This window comes from Protopterus annectens, chromosome 2.part0, assembly GCF_019279795.1.
Source record: "Protopterus annectens isolate FY-2018-M chromosome 2.part0, PAN1.0, whole genome shotgun sequence".
Classification (NCBI taxonomy): Eukaryota; Metazoa; Chordata; order Ceratodontiformes; family Protopteridae; genus Protopterus; species Protopterus annectens.
The window spans coordinates 1,685,388,258-1,685,401,356 of record NC_056728.1 but is presented as its reverse complement, the minus strand read 5'-3'; the positions used below and the strand labels follow the sequence as shown (position 1 = coordinate 1,685,401,356).

Sequence of the window (13,099 nt, the reverse complement as noted above, 5' to 3'; positions counted from 1 at the left end):
TTCATAAACAGAGAAAGAGTATTCTTGTGATTTCCACATTTGCAGGAGCAATTTTTATGAAAATTTTCCTGGTTTTGCTTGAATGTAAACAAATAACCAAAGGGTAACCTTTCAGACTTTTGTAAGAGAAAGTTCACACCGGGGATCACACCAACAGCACTACTAGATAGAGGGGCCAAGGGTACTAGCTGCTAGTACAAGGGTCTAGGGAACTACTAAAGGGGTGGTGAATACCGCACAACTTGGCTGGGCTAATATATTTCGGGCAGATAGCTCAGTACCAACCTATGAACCTAAGAGATATTGGAAAATCTTCATCAGTTTTCCAAAGGGATAATTTCTGAAATAGACATTTGGGCACAGACTGAACTTGGTGAAGAATATCATTTTTGGCTGTGAGCCAACCCATGAATAGTAAATTCTGCAGCATAGCTTTGCTTGAGTTGCATGTATGTGTTGAGGAAGTTCAAACCACTTGATAAATTTATGGATGAATACAGTGGTAGCTAAGAGAATGTAGGCCAGATGTGAAGTGACCAGCATTGGTACAATTACTCCAGCAAGCACAGGGAGATGTGAAATTAAGGTTTGTGTAGTCATGCTAGACTTGGTTTTGTTTCTCGTAACAAATGTCATATGCTCTTATAGCTAGGTTACTTGCTGTAGTGACTAGCTGCTGTTTTGTGGTTCACAAATTAAATGCAAGACTTATCTAATGTAGTGAGCTAAAGTAGAATGTATTTAATCTTATGGAATTTTGTTAAGAAATAACGCATTTTATTTTTACTTGTAATTTGGGTTCTGTAATGAGTGTGTTGGAGTATTATTGCCGTGCTTTTTAGAGCCCCAAAAATAAGTTTGGTTTAACCTTTGTGGGATATTCTTGTTAGTATAATTATTGCTCCACACTGATATTTTACAATATGTTTATAATTTAAAAGTGCTGCCACTGACTTGTATAGTAGAAGAATATATGTATGTTTTTTAAGCAAGGATTACAGTATATCACATTACTCAATACTGGAAATGTGATCATTTTTTTCAGTAGTACTTATTTGTTTTTATGATAGTGTCTGACACCAGTAGTGTACTTTCCCATTACTGTAAAGAGGAATTACATTATAACTGCATTATTAGAAAGTGATGTCAGCCTGGTTGGTTAAGTGTGCTTACCAGTGGTTCTGATACTTTTTAAAACATGCTCCATTTATGTTATAGTTGTATTAATGTACCAGGCCACAGTTGTGCAGTCTAACTGGTTTAATTTTTTTTCCCTTTAGTGCCCTTCTACCTGGACCCCAATACTTCTGGACCTTGGCTTACGGTTTCGGAGGACCTGAGTAGCATGCAGTGCATTGAATATAAACCACTTCCACAAAACCCTGAACGATTTAAGCAGTACTCATGCATTTTAGGATCGGAGGGCTTTTCATCAGGAATTCACACTTGGGAGGTTGAAGTTGGCAACTGCTTAAGCTGGGGCATAGGTGTGGCTGAGGAATCCATAAACAGGAAAAAGCAGCAGGGTCATGACATTAGAACTGGATTTTACTCCATTGTGTTGAAGGACAGTCATGAGTACAAGGCTCGAGATTCACCAGGGACTGTCCTTTCTCTGCAACACGAGCCCAAAAGAATCAGAGTACATCTTAATTATAGTGGAGGGGAACTTTCCTTCCATGATATCGATACCCAGACCTTGATTTACTCTTTTAATGTCATATTTACTGGCAAAGTGTTTCCATACTTCTACGTTGGCCCACCTACTGATGACAAAGTTTATAAACCTTTCAGAATTTGTTCTATGCCAGAGACCCTCTAAAAAGTGGAAGCTGACTACTTTTTATCAACCTTGTTACCAGGAGAATATGATCATGTTCAAGGCTCTGGCTGGTCACCTTACTGCAGTCCTCACTGCTGAGTTATAAAGAGTTCACAAAGTAGGAGAAGGCCTTTGTTATCATAGTCTTCCTTACCCTAGTCAGATTGTTGATAAAAAGGCCATGTTTCTTCACCACGAGGATTCTGGCAGACATTTTAGTTTCTCTTGTGATCATAGTTCTTCACCATATTGCCTTTCATGTATGCTGTCAGGACTACTGAAAGTGACTTTGGTGTTTGCATACTCTTGTTGAATGGGACTGCTCAAAACTGTGCTGTAGGTGGCAGTGGGCTTCAAATGCCAGTACATATCGTCAGTTCAGTGTGCTGTAACCACTGAGTTGTGTTACCAAATGAAGGTATTTAGAGCAGCATCATATAACTGGGAGTGGCATTTCAGAACAAAACTAGTAGCACTTGCAGACAGAAAATTTTTTAACAGCACTTTATTTCAAAATTGAATTTCATTCTCTGTTGCTTGTTCAGACTTTTTTCCACCAGTGTTTCATGTGGTGTTAGGAGGCATCTTGACTGGTAGCAAACCCTGTACAGTTATTTTCCTCCCAGTGTGCTGTTTGCAAATTTTTTTCATGACAAAGAACCACTGTTACTTGTCTGATACCATGTTATTTAAATTACCAACTAGGTAGTAGCAGATTTTCTTATTTATTATTTATCATTCATTTAAGGAAGACAGTCTTCACAGATGTCGTGGTCTTCATGTATCTTATTAGACAGTCTTCCATTTAACAAAACAGAGTAGTATGTTTCTGATGTAGGAAAAAGTATCTGAATGCAGGTTTATTCTGAAACAATAATAAATTATCTCATTTGACTTAATCATCTAAATATATATTTTATTAACTGTTACCGTTACTTTCTGGAGTTTGTGATAATGCATTCTGTTTCTACAAATCATCTGACTTTTTAGAAGTGTCATTTCTGAAATTACTTTTTCAGAAAAATGTCTGTTGCAGTAAGTTGCTCTTTTTCAGAAATAGAAAGTAGACCAGTACAATCCCAATAAACACTTGAACATTATTAATGTAAATGTATTTTTTTATAATTTTATGTGGCATTTAGGTTTTGAAGACTTTATCTTTACAGTACCTCTAATTGTTGAAAGTCATTTTAGCAGGTTCTCCACTGGTGGATCACTGCTTAAAAAATGTATGCGCTTGATAATACTTTCAAGTTATTAGATAGCTTTTTGTGAGTACTGTTGCCCGCTCTGCCTGCTGACCATCAAATCTTCCCCTTTGCACTCAAGCCTATCTTTTCTCCATTGGTGGGGAGTCCGAAGATCCGGCAGGGTGAGAGTTATCCAGATGGGACATTGTTCAGGCAGCTTCCGGGAGTTTGTGCTCTTTCTGACATCTTGCCAAAGATTCTGTTTGTGTTCTTTCTTAACCACATCCCTGGGCAGTGGGAAGAGCTTACCCACCTCCCCATGGGCACTCACAGTGCTGCTCTTGTACAAGTGCACGCATGCACTTGGTGATGAGAGCTATCACTATTTAGTGGCTTGGTGAGCTAAAAACCCAGTCTAGGATTTCCACTGCATTGTCTCTCCTCCTTTAGCTCCAGCCATGATGGGCATGGTCATCTTCTCCTGCCAGCATCATTAAGTAGCAAAGGTGCTAATCGGACTCTGGTTGCCTGGGCCATTGTCAGAGTTGTATCCTATGTTATGGCACTGACAAAGAGAGAGAAGATTTGACTAAGGGAGACAGGATGGAAGACAGGTAAAGAATTACAGCATATGGCATAGACAGCATTTGCAAATTTATATAGGTGGTGGAGAGATGAGAGTGCAGGCCTCTTCGTGATTTGGAGAGAGAGAGAAATGAAAGCGGAATAAGAGGATGGCCAGAATTCATAGATATGTAGCACATGACACAGTACTAATTAGCTCCTGTAGCAGCCAAGTGCAAAGCGTTGGTGATTCAGAGAGACTGCCAAATACATGTCTTATTATCTGTGAGACACTGTGCACACCAAACTGTGTGCACACAGTGAGTCCTAATCAATGAGTGAAATAACTAGTAAGACATGAACAGGGGAAACCGGCTATAATTTCAAAGTAAGAGATAGGAGAAATCAGTCAAATGGATGTAACCTGACATAAGGCATTGCCTTATTCTTATCTAGCTTGCAATGGATTCTTCGTACATAGTGCATTTTTGTGTTTTGCGTGGTAAAACACATATTTTCTCTAATAGTGCTGAATACGTTTGCAAATTTAGTTTGTTACAAGAACTTGCTTGTCTGTGTGTTGCCAAGAGAGGGATATTAACACCTCTGCGGTGTGGAATCAAAAAGCCTACATACACCCTTGCATTCCAGAGTATTATTTCAAAAATCAGCTGAAAAAGCATGCGATAAACAAATGTAAATATTTTGTGAATGATGAAAATTATTAAAACTGTACTAATAGCAATGTTGTCAGTAAGAAGTATTCTTTACAGCGATAACGTTCAGTGCATTCATAGTCTTTCCTTAAGTACTGCAGTATATTAATAATTCATGCAAACCCAGAATTATATTTTTTTTGCTAAACTTTTATAAGCTATCATATCTTGGAAATTATACAACCTAAACAAGTATTGTTTGAACACCTTTTCTTTTTTTAACAGATGTAATCTTTCAGACGACAACAGGAAATGAATTTCTGAATTCATGTTTATTGAGATGTTTACAGAAATATGAAACATATGTTTAATTGTGTAAACAGCAATATAAATAACACTGAATACCTGTCAAGATGTGCAAGTGTATGTATCAAAGACAGTTTTCTTCAACAGAATTTAAGGTTTTACTTGATATCGTAATAGCTCGTAAGTCAATTGATTTTTGACATATTGAATACATTGTTAATGTTGGTTATTTTCATAATTACTAAATGACTGGCAATATCTCTAGTATAGTGCAATATAAATGGACATTGACAGTTTCCTGTCTCCCACCTTGGTATTTCACATCATACCAGTAAATAGCATGTAGATCTCTGAATTATGAAAAGACAAATATAAATATGAAAATGGGAATAATATGTGGCAAGCAGTGATCTCTTTCTCCACTGCAGGACATCCAACATTAACAGTCTTGGTGTCATTTTGTTAATAAATCTTTGGCTTTGTAATACTGCCTATTATTAACTGGAAGTATACAGAAGTGACACGATAGGCTTGAGTGACAGAATAGTCGTTCACCTGTTATGTGGCTGTTGTGGTAGAGAACAATATGCAGGAACATTCGTAATCTCTCAGCTTTTGTTAAAGCTCATCATTTTGTCCAAGTTTCCTCTCCTTATGTCTTTCTCTAATAAACATTTTTTTGTTATGTAGAAATGTATTAAGCCAGCATTTTGCATTGAGTCCAGCTGATATTTTCTGCATAGATTGCCCATATTTCATCTATTTTTACACACCTGTGTCTTAATTTTGTTTCATAGGTTGCTGTGATTTTTTTTTTTCATTGATGTTGTGAAGCCGCGGTGGTGCAGCGGTAGCATACCTCACAGCAAGAGGTTCTCCCGTTTGATTCTCTGCTGGAGCGCTTTCTGTGTGGAGTCTGCATGTCCTCCCCGGGGTCGGTTGGTGTTCGAAAGACAATGCGTGAATGGGCGTGCCTTCGTTGAAGCTTTGGGTATCGGGCTGGCACCTCGGCACCATAAAAATTAACTGCCAATCATTAGCGGACCGGAGTTCCGCTTTGGCTACCCCTAACTGGGAAAAGCCGAAAGAAAAACAAACAACATTGATGTTGCTTGTTGTCATATGTCAGTTCTGAAAAATGATACAATTTGAGAAGTTGTGATGCCTCAGACTGTTTGCATCATCTGATATCTATTCTTTGACCATCTCCTTTGGAATAGAGGGGGAAAGCCCTATGAGCAAGTCGAGTGACCCAAGTAACAGTTAGCATCTCAGTGCAAGCTGGCAGGGAAAGGGAGGAGTAACACTGTAGTGCTGGGTTTCCTCTCTTTAGAGGAAAGAGTGGAGTGCATGTTTGGGCTGAACAGTCCAGTGGTGGAGACTGGAAAACACACGGGCACTGGCTGTCCTCGATGGGGCAGTCGTGAGGGATTTCATCACTTGCAGAGATATGAAACACGCCTTCTGTTATGCCCACTACAGTCTGAAATCTGGAGTGTGTTACTGGGCATAAGTTATGGGAATAGAGCTAAAATAAGGAAACTGCCAATAGTTGCTTATATGACCATCCCTCTTGGTTGGCTGTTAACATTAATGATTGGGCTGTTTGGCAGAGAGGTGACTTGCAGGTTGGGGGGGGGGGCATGGCAAAAAAAATCCATAATCTTTACTATTAGCCCCTTTTCCTCAGTGTGTGTTCACATTTTTCCTTCTTTCCATACCTGTATCTGCCTACTCTCCTGCTTTTCTCTTTCCTTTAAGATGACTAGCTGGTTTTCTTCATACAGTTGACAAACCATGTTGCTCCTTTTCTCTGTATTTGTTTTTCTGCTTTTCTCTTTCCTTTAAGATGACAAGCTGATTTTCTTCATACAGTTGACAGACCATGTTGCTCCTTTTCTCTATTTATTTTTCATATTTTTTCTATTAACTTCCTTCTGTTTTCTTTCTTTTATTGACTTTGTTTAGCATTTTCCATTTTTTACTTCAGCTTTTTACTCCATAAGCCAGGTGCAACAGATTAGTCAGTCTTCTGACGAAATCCAGAAATTACAGAGGTACATTGAATAACCTCACTTGCAACTCACAATAGAGAATGTGTAAAATATTGCCACTTTCAGATCCAAAAATTGTTTTCTATAAATTTCCATAAACCACCAAAGAATGAATCACATTTTATTAAAATGCTTAAAGCACCCTGGCTCTGTAACATAAAGGAATGGAGCACTGACTGTGAACCAGCCAAAATAATGCCAGTCTCTGTGGCTCAAGAGGTTGCACACTCGCCTTTGTTGCAGAAGGCTTTGAGTTTTATTCCCACACCAGGTAGCTGGATTGCTGACACTGCAGTGCAGCATAAGGGTGGGGGCTGCTCTCTTGAGTGTGCCATTCTTCGGATGAGATGTTAAACCGCGCTCCCATCTGATTGAGTTGGTGGTGGCTCAAATGGATGTAAAAGATCCCACAGCACCTTATCAAAAAGAGTAGGGGAAAGATGTTCTTCGTGTTTCACTGTTGCAGTCATCACACGTGGTATCTGCCTGCAGGTAGTCCTCAGTCGGCCCGAATACCACAGACTTAGTATTTCTGCATCGGATGCTGCCAGGACTGACATCAGGTCGTCAGGGGTGTAAAAACAGGCAGCCAACGCCATTACATCAGTCTTTCTTGCCGAGGAGCTAGAAGCAGAAGCAGTTCGCAAGTGCCAGTCAGCCACTACCTGAATTTTCGTTTACGAATTTAATAATCCTGAAGTCTTCTATAGCTAAGTACCTCTTTGAGGATCCTTTTTAATTGCTCTAACCGATGTCAGAAAAAGTTAACAATTGTCTTGCCTGTGGAAAGCAAATACCTCACAGAGATTTTCAATCTTATTGCATCACCTGTTTAGGCCCAGACCACGACCTCCCTCGCTGTTGGTTTTGTGCCTTATTTAACGCCTGAACCATTTGTCGTTGGGCTCTCTCTGTCGCTAAATTCTTTCGCTCTTGATCTCCGTATTCTGAAATGACTTCGGTAAGCCATCCGACTACCGATATTCCGAAAAAATGTAAAGCTAAAGACAGAGACAGACCGCATAGGTCCAAAACTGCCGACGACGCTTCTGTTAAGCTAGTCGCCAGTCCGCTGATACTCAGTGAGACAATTTCGCAGACCCTGATGGCCCACTTCAGTGGATTCCCAGGCCTCTACTGAGACCCATTCGGAGTCCAGTATTCCGCAAGACTCTTCATCGACTATGGAACCTGCGTATGTCTCTACCTTGGATGGGTCCGGAGCCACTGAGCAGGCACCGACTTCTGAAGCAGTTATTCACTCAACTGATGTTCAACTCAAACAGACGACTTTTTTAACCATCCCAGAGGATGCACTATGCCTAGAAAACTGACTACCAAAATACATGCGCCTGCTCCCATGCCACAAAAGCAAATGCTTAGAATGGCTGAAGACCTTATTATGCTGATTAGGGGAAGTTAGCCTTCCCCTGCTAAGAGACAGAGGCCAGTCCCCTTCAGCTTCTACAGACCAGGAGTCCGATGACTGTGAAATTTCTGATTATGAAGACATGCCCTTATCTGCTTATGAGGATTCAGATGCAGAGGAATCCATTCCCTCTGCCTCCCCTCCAGAACATGTTTCTTTTGGTGAAACCTTGCATACCTTATGAGAGCATTTCCACTGGCAAGGCCAAGACTCTCCTCACTCCACTCCAAAAAGAGACTCAGAGAATTTCTAGAGCTGCCTCAACACAGGCCCTTAGCAATACCCCCTGTCCTGGATGTTGTGGATGATGTTTTTATGGAATCCAGTCTTACTCCTGACACTTTACCTCCTGCCCCTAGGAAACCGGACAGGTATTAAAGAGTACCTGACACACTCACATTTCTTTTCAATAATCCGACTGCTGATCCAGAGATCATTTCCCAGGGGCCTAAAGGTATCAAGGCTACTACAGCCAAGAATCCCACCCCTTCGGACAGAGATTCCAGAGCTTTGGACAGATAGGGTAAGAAGGTATATACCTCTGCAACTCTTGCTATTATGGCATTGAATTGTCAGTTTCACATGCTGAAATACCAGAAACATATTATGGAACTTATTAAACAAAAAGTGGCAACATTTTCAGACTGTGCAAAAAATAAAGAATTGCAGGAGTTTATGCACTCTGCAAGCCAAGTCAGCAAGCATACTTTGCAGTGTGGCTTTGACGTCCTAGAAGCATCTTGCCGGGCAGCTGTCATTGGCTCTGTACTGAGAAGACATGGTTGGCTGAAGGAGCAGGCCTTGCCAGACCATGTCAAATCAAAGTTACTAGACGCTCCTTTGAATAAGGACTGTTTGTTTGGCACTAAAGCAGAAGAGGTTCTTAAAAAGATGGAAGAAAAAGCTAAGTCCATGCTGACTGTTAAAAAATTCTTACAAGTGCAACCCCCTAGATTCAGTAGGCATTGCCCTTCCTAACACTGGTCCTTTCCAGCCCCCACCAGGCCTTCTCAAACCAGACCCAGGGGAAACGGACCATCCAGACTACAGTCTCAGAATATGCAGAGATCTAAGCAATGGAGTGCCCCCACCTAAAGCAGGGAGTGGTAAGCCACCTCCTTATGGAAAAAGCTCACAATGACTTCTTTACTCCACTTCCCAGCCTTGCCCAATTGCTTGTGCCCCTAGGAGGAAAACTTGCCCCTCATGCAAAAAGATGTTCATCACTCAGGACCGGTGGGTCCTCAACATTGTATCCCAGGGGTACAAATTTTACTTCCATTTACTGCCAACCACAAGTGGGTTTCCAGACCTTCCTCCAAGCCAGTGGGCAGAGGCTCAAAAACAAGTACTTTCCCTACTCAATATCAGAGCTATTCAGCCGGTTCCAGTAGAACAGAGGGGTCAAGGATTCTACTCCAGACTCTTCCTGGTACCCAGGAAAGAGAGCTCTTGGCGCCCAATCCTGGATCTTTCCATTCTCAACATCTTCCTGGTGGTACCAAAATTCAAAATGCTTACCCTGCAGCAGCTTCTTCCTATGCTAGCCAAGGATGCCTGGTTAGTCACCCTAGACTTAAAGGAAGCCTGTCTGCATATCCCCATAAGGGAATCATGCAGGAAGTATCTACGTTTCAGGGCAGGGTCTATGCATTATCAGTTCTCTGCACTTCCCTTTGGCTTATCTACTGTGCCCAGAGTATTCACAAAATGCCTGGCTCCAGCCATTGCATACTGCAGGCAGAGAAATATCCAAAGTTACCCGTACTTGGACGACTGCCTGATTCAGGCGGACAGTCAGAAATTACTGCTACAACACCTGACATTTGTGAAAAACCTTCTCACCTCCTTCGGGGTACAACATTAACAAAAAGAAATCAAAACTGGTACCCAGTCAAAAGATTGTATTCCTGGGAGCAAGCTTGGACACAACTTCCCAAATGGCATTCCTCACCTCAGAAAAGCAAGTCTGACAGACTACAAACAAATGGCCACCAAAACCCAACTATCTGCAAGAAAAATACTGCAAGCACTAGGGTTCATGGCCTCATGTATACTGCTTCCATATGCAACAGTGTATATGAGGAAACTCCAACAGTACTTAAAAAGTCTTTGGTGCCAACATTCTCAGGACCTGGAAACAGTCATTCCTATCATACACTGTCTAAAGGACAGAGTTCCTCTGGTGGTCAGAAGCTTGCAACCACAAGGGACTGCCATTTACTCAACCCCAAGCCACCCAGACCCTAACCACAGACGCATCAGACTATGCCTGGGGGGGGCACACATGGACAGAATATGTATTCAGTTCCACTGGAGCCCAAGTCAAATTCATCTGCACATCAACCAAAAAGAGATGCCAGCTGTATAGAATGCCCTGACAGCTTTCAGATCCATAATCTTTCCAGGGCAACTGCTAATAAAAACAGATAACACCACAGTTATATGTGGTACATCAACAAGCAAGGGGAAACTCATTCCTACCCACTCTGCAGGCTAGCCATGGCCCTGTGGAACTCAGCCTTGAATATTCAAGTCCATCTGCAAGCTCAATTCCTGCCAGGCAAACAAAACTTACTGGCAGACTACTTAAGCAGAAATCTCCAAGACCCACACGAGTGGCAATTGGAGCACAGCACCTTCAACCTTCTGATTCAGAAATGGGGGACCCCAGAGCTGGATTTCTTTGCCTTCCCCTACAACCACTAGCTCAGCAAATTCTATGCCAGGAATCCTCACAGCAGGGTCAGGAAAGTGGATGCCCTATCTTTTCAGTGGGTAAATCTCTCAAGCCATGCCTTTCCCCTTCTGCCCCTCCTTTCAAGAGTATTACTCAAGATAAATCAGGACAGACCAAGAACAGTTCTGATTGCCCTGGACTGGCCACGCCAGCACTGGTACCCACTCCTGCGCAGCCTGACTTCGGTGCCACCCTGGCACCTACACCAGAATCCAACCCTCCTCCCTCAGCAGGAGGGACAGAGTCTGCATCCGCAACTGCACACCCTAAGTCTTGCAGCCTGGCTTATTCCTTGAATTCTCCCCCTGCAACCTTAAGCAAACAGGTGCTGGACGTCATTCTTGAAGCCAGAAGACCCAGTACAAGAAAATCCTGTGCTATGTGGAAAAAGTTCTGCTTATGGATTCAGTCTAAAGGAGAGGATACAACACTGCCCTCTCTGCCTCTTATCCTGGATTACCAAGCAGATCTACTTCACAAAGGTCTGTCCTTGTCCTCCATTAAGATACATGTCTTAGCCATTTCTGCTCATTACAACACTGAGCCACCGCTCTTCTTGCATGCTCTTATCAAACAGTTTCTGAGAGGGGGCAAACAACTTAAGGCCACCAAGGATAGCACCCACCCCTGCTTGGGACCTTAACTTTTTACTGGAAAAGCTCATGCTTCCCCCATTTGAACCTGCCGCATAAGCAGAGTTAAAATTCCTGTCTTGGAAAACAGCCTTGCTTCTAGCCATCACTTCAGCTAGAAGAGTGTCTGAGCTACAAGCACTCATGGCTGTGGAACCCTTCATTATTTTCCATGCTGATAGAGTTTCCCTCAGGACTAACCCTTCCTTTATGCCCAAAGTGGTGTCCATTGTGGCTCTCAATCAATCCATCCATTTGCCAACCTTCTTCCCTAATCTTCAAAATAAAGGGGAAAGGATCCTGCACTCCTTGGATGTGCACAAACAGCTCAGATTCTACCTTGATAGGACTAAGCCCTTCAGAAAATCTGACCAGTTACTAGTCAGCTTTGCAATGGGCAGAGGGCAGGCCATTTTAAAACAAACATTTCCAAATGGATAGCACACTGCATCCATTTCTGCTACAAGCACCATGGGAAACCAACCCCTCAGGGGGTCAGAACACTTTCCACTAGGGCAACATCTACCTCTGCAGCATTTCTCAGGAGCGTCCCTACCAGGGATATCCTGGAGTCTGCTACCTGGAGTTCTGTACCCACCTTCACCAAGCACTACCACCTGCCTATCTTTTCCAAATCCAGGGCAGGATTTGCTACAGCAGTCTTGCAAGGCATACTAGCCAGCCCTAACTCTTCTTGACTGCCTCCACCCTTCAGCTTTGGGAACCCACCCAAGTGTGATGACTGCAACAGTGAAACATGAAGAACATAGTGCAGTTGTCTACACTTACCATAAACGTAGATGTTCGAGTGTATTCACTGTTGCAGTCCTGGTTTCCATCCTTTCATCCCCCTGGTTTTCTCTCTCTCCTATCTACGGCTGCTATCCCCTTTTGGGGTATTGGTATTTACTTTTTACTGGTGGTGTGTTACCCACCATAACCTAGCTCCCTATTTGGGGGGGGGGACTCCTGACATTTGAACAAGAAAAACTGATGTAATGGCATCTGCTGCCTATTTTTATACCCCTGACGACCTGACGTCAGTCCTGGAGCAACAGCATCCGATGCAGAAATACTAAGTCTCTGGTATTTCGGGCCGACTGAGGGCTACCTGCAGGCAGATAACCCTAGTGTGATGACTGCAACAGTGAATACACTCGAACATCTACATTTATGATGTGTGCACAACTGTACTATCTCTTCCTATATGCCATTACACCATTACCACTTATCCCAGAGGTACTTCTAAAGTTGGAGACATACAGGTCCAAAATGATCCTAATTGCTTCTTTCTGGTGCAGGTACTATTGGATATCCACCTATTCATCTGTTGGAGTATTATTAACATGTGGGAGTCCTCCACCTTAGGCAACCTGACATTGGCCAGTATACAAAAGTCTTTCATTACAGTAGTGCGCATGGCACGTCGCACGTAGGCTGCTGTCGTACATCTGTCATAAAAGTGACATATGCACACAGTGACCTCAGAATTTCTCTGCCTCTAGTCCGAATACCATCTTTGAACATCAGTCTGCTCACCGAGCCATTAGCTGTGTTCCAGTGATTCTCAGATAAATGCTCCATTGGGGAAATCTTATTTCCTTTGCTGCTGTTTTGCAGTAGGGTTCATGTCATCCAGAAAAGGCAAATGCCAGTGTGGAAGACAAATTCCACATAAAGATAGCCATCTCCAGTGTTTGTTCTAC

General features: G+C 42.4%; 1 protein-coding gene across 1 annotated transcript in view; it reads left to right on the top strand.

The window, feature by feature from the left end:
- LOC122793575 (E3 ubiquitin-protein ligase TRIM35-like) overlaps positions 1 to 4,321 on the top strand; it is a 623,883-nt gene extending 619,562 nt beyond the window's left edge. Inside the window, exon 6 of the mRNA XM_044061741.1 lies at positions 1,281 to 4,321. Coding sequence (XP_043917676.1) covers positions 1,281 to 1,822 — 542 coding nt within the window. The 3' untranslated portion in view covers positions 1,823 to 4,321. The remainder of the gene's footprint in view (positions 1 to 1,280) is intronic.
- Positions 4,322 to 13,099: the final 8,778 nt, after the last annotated feature.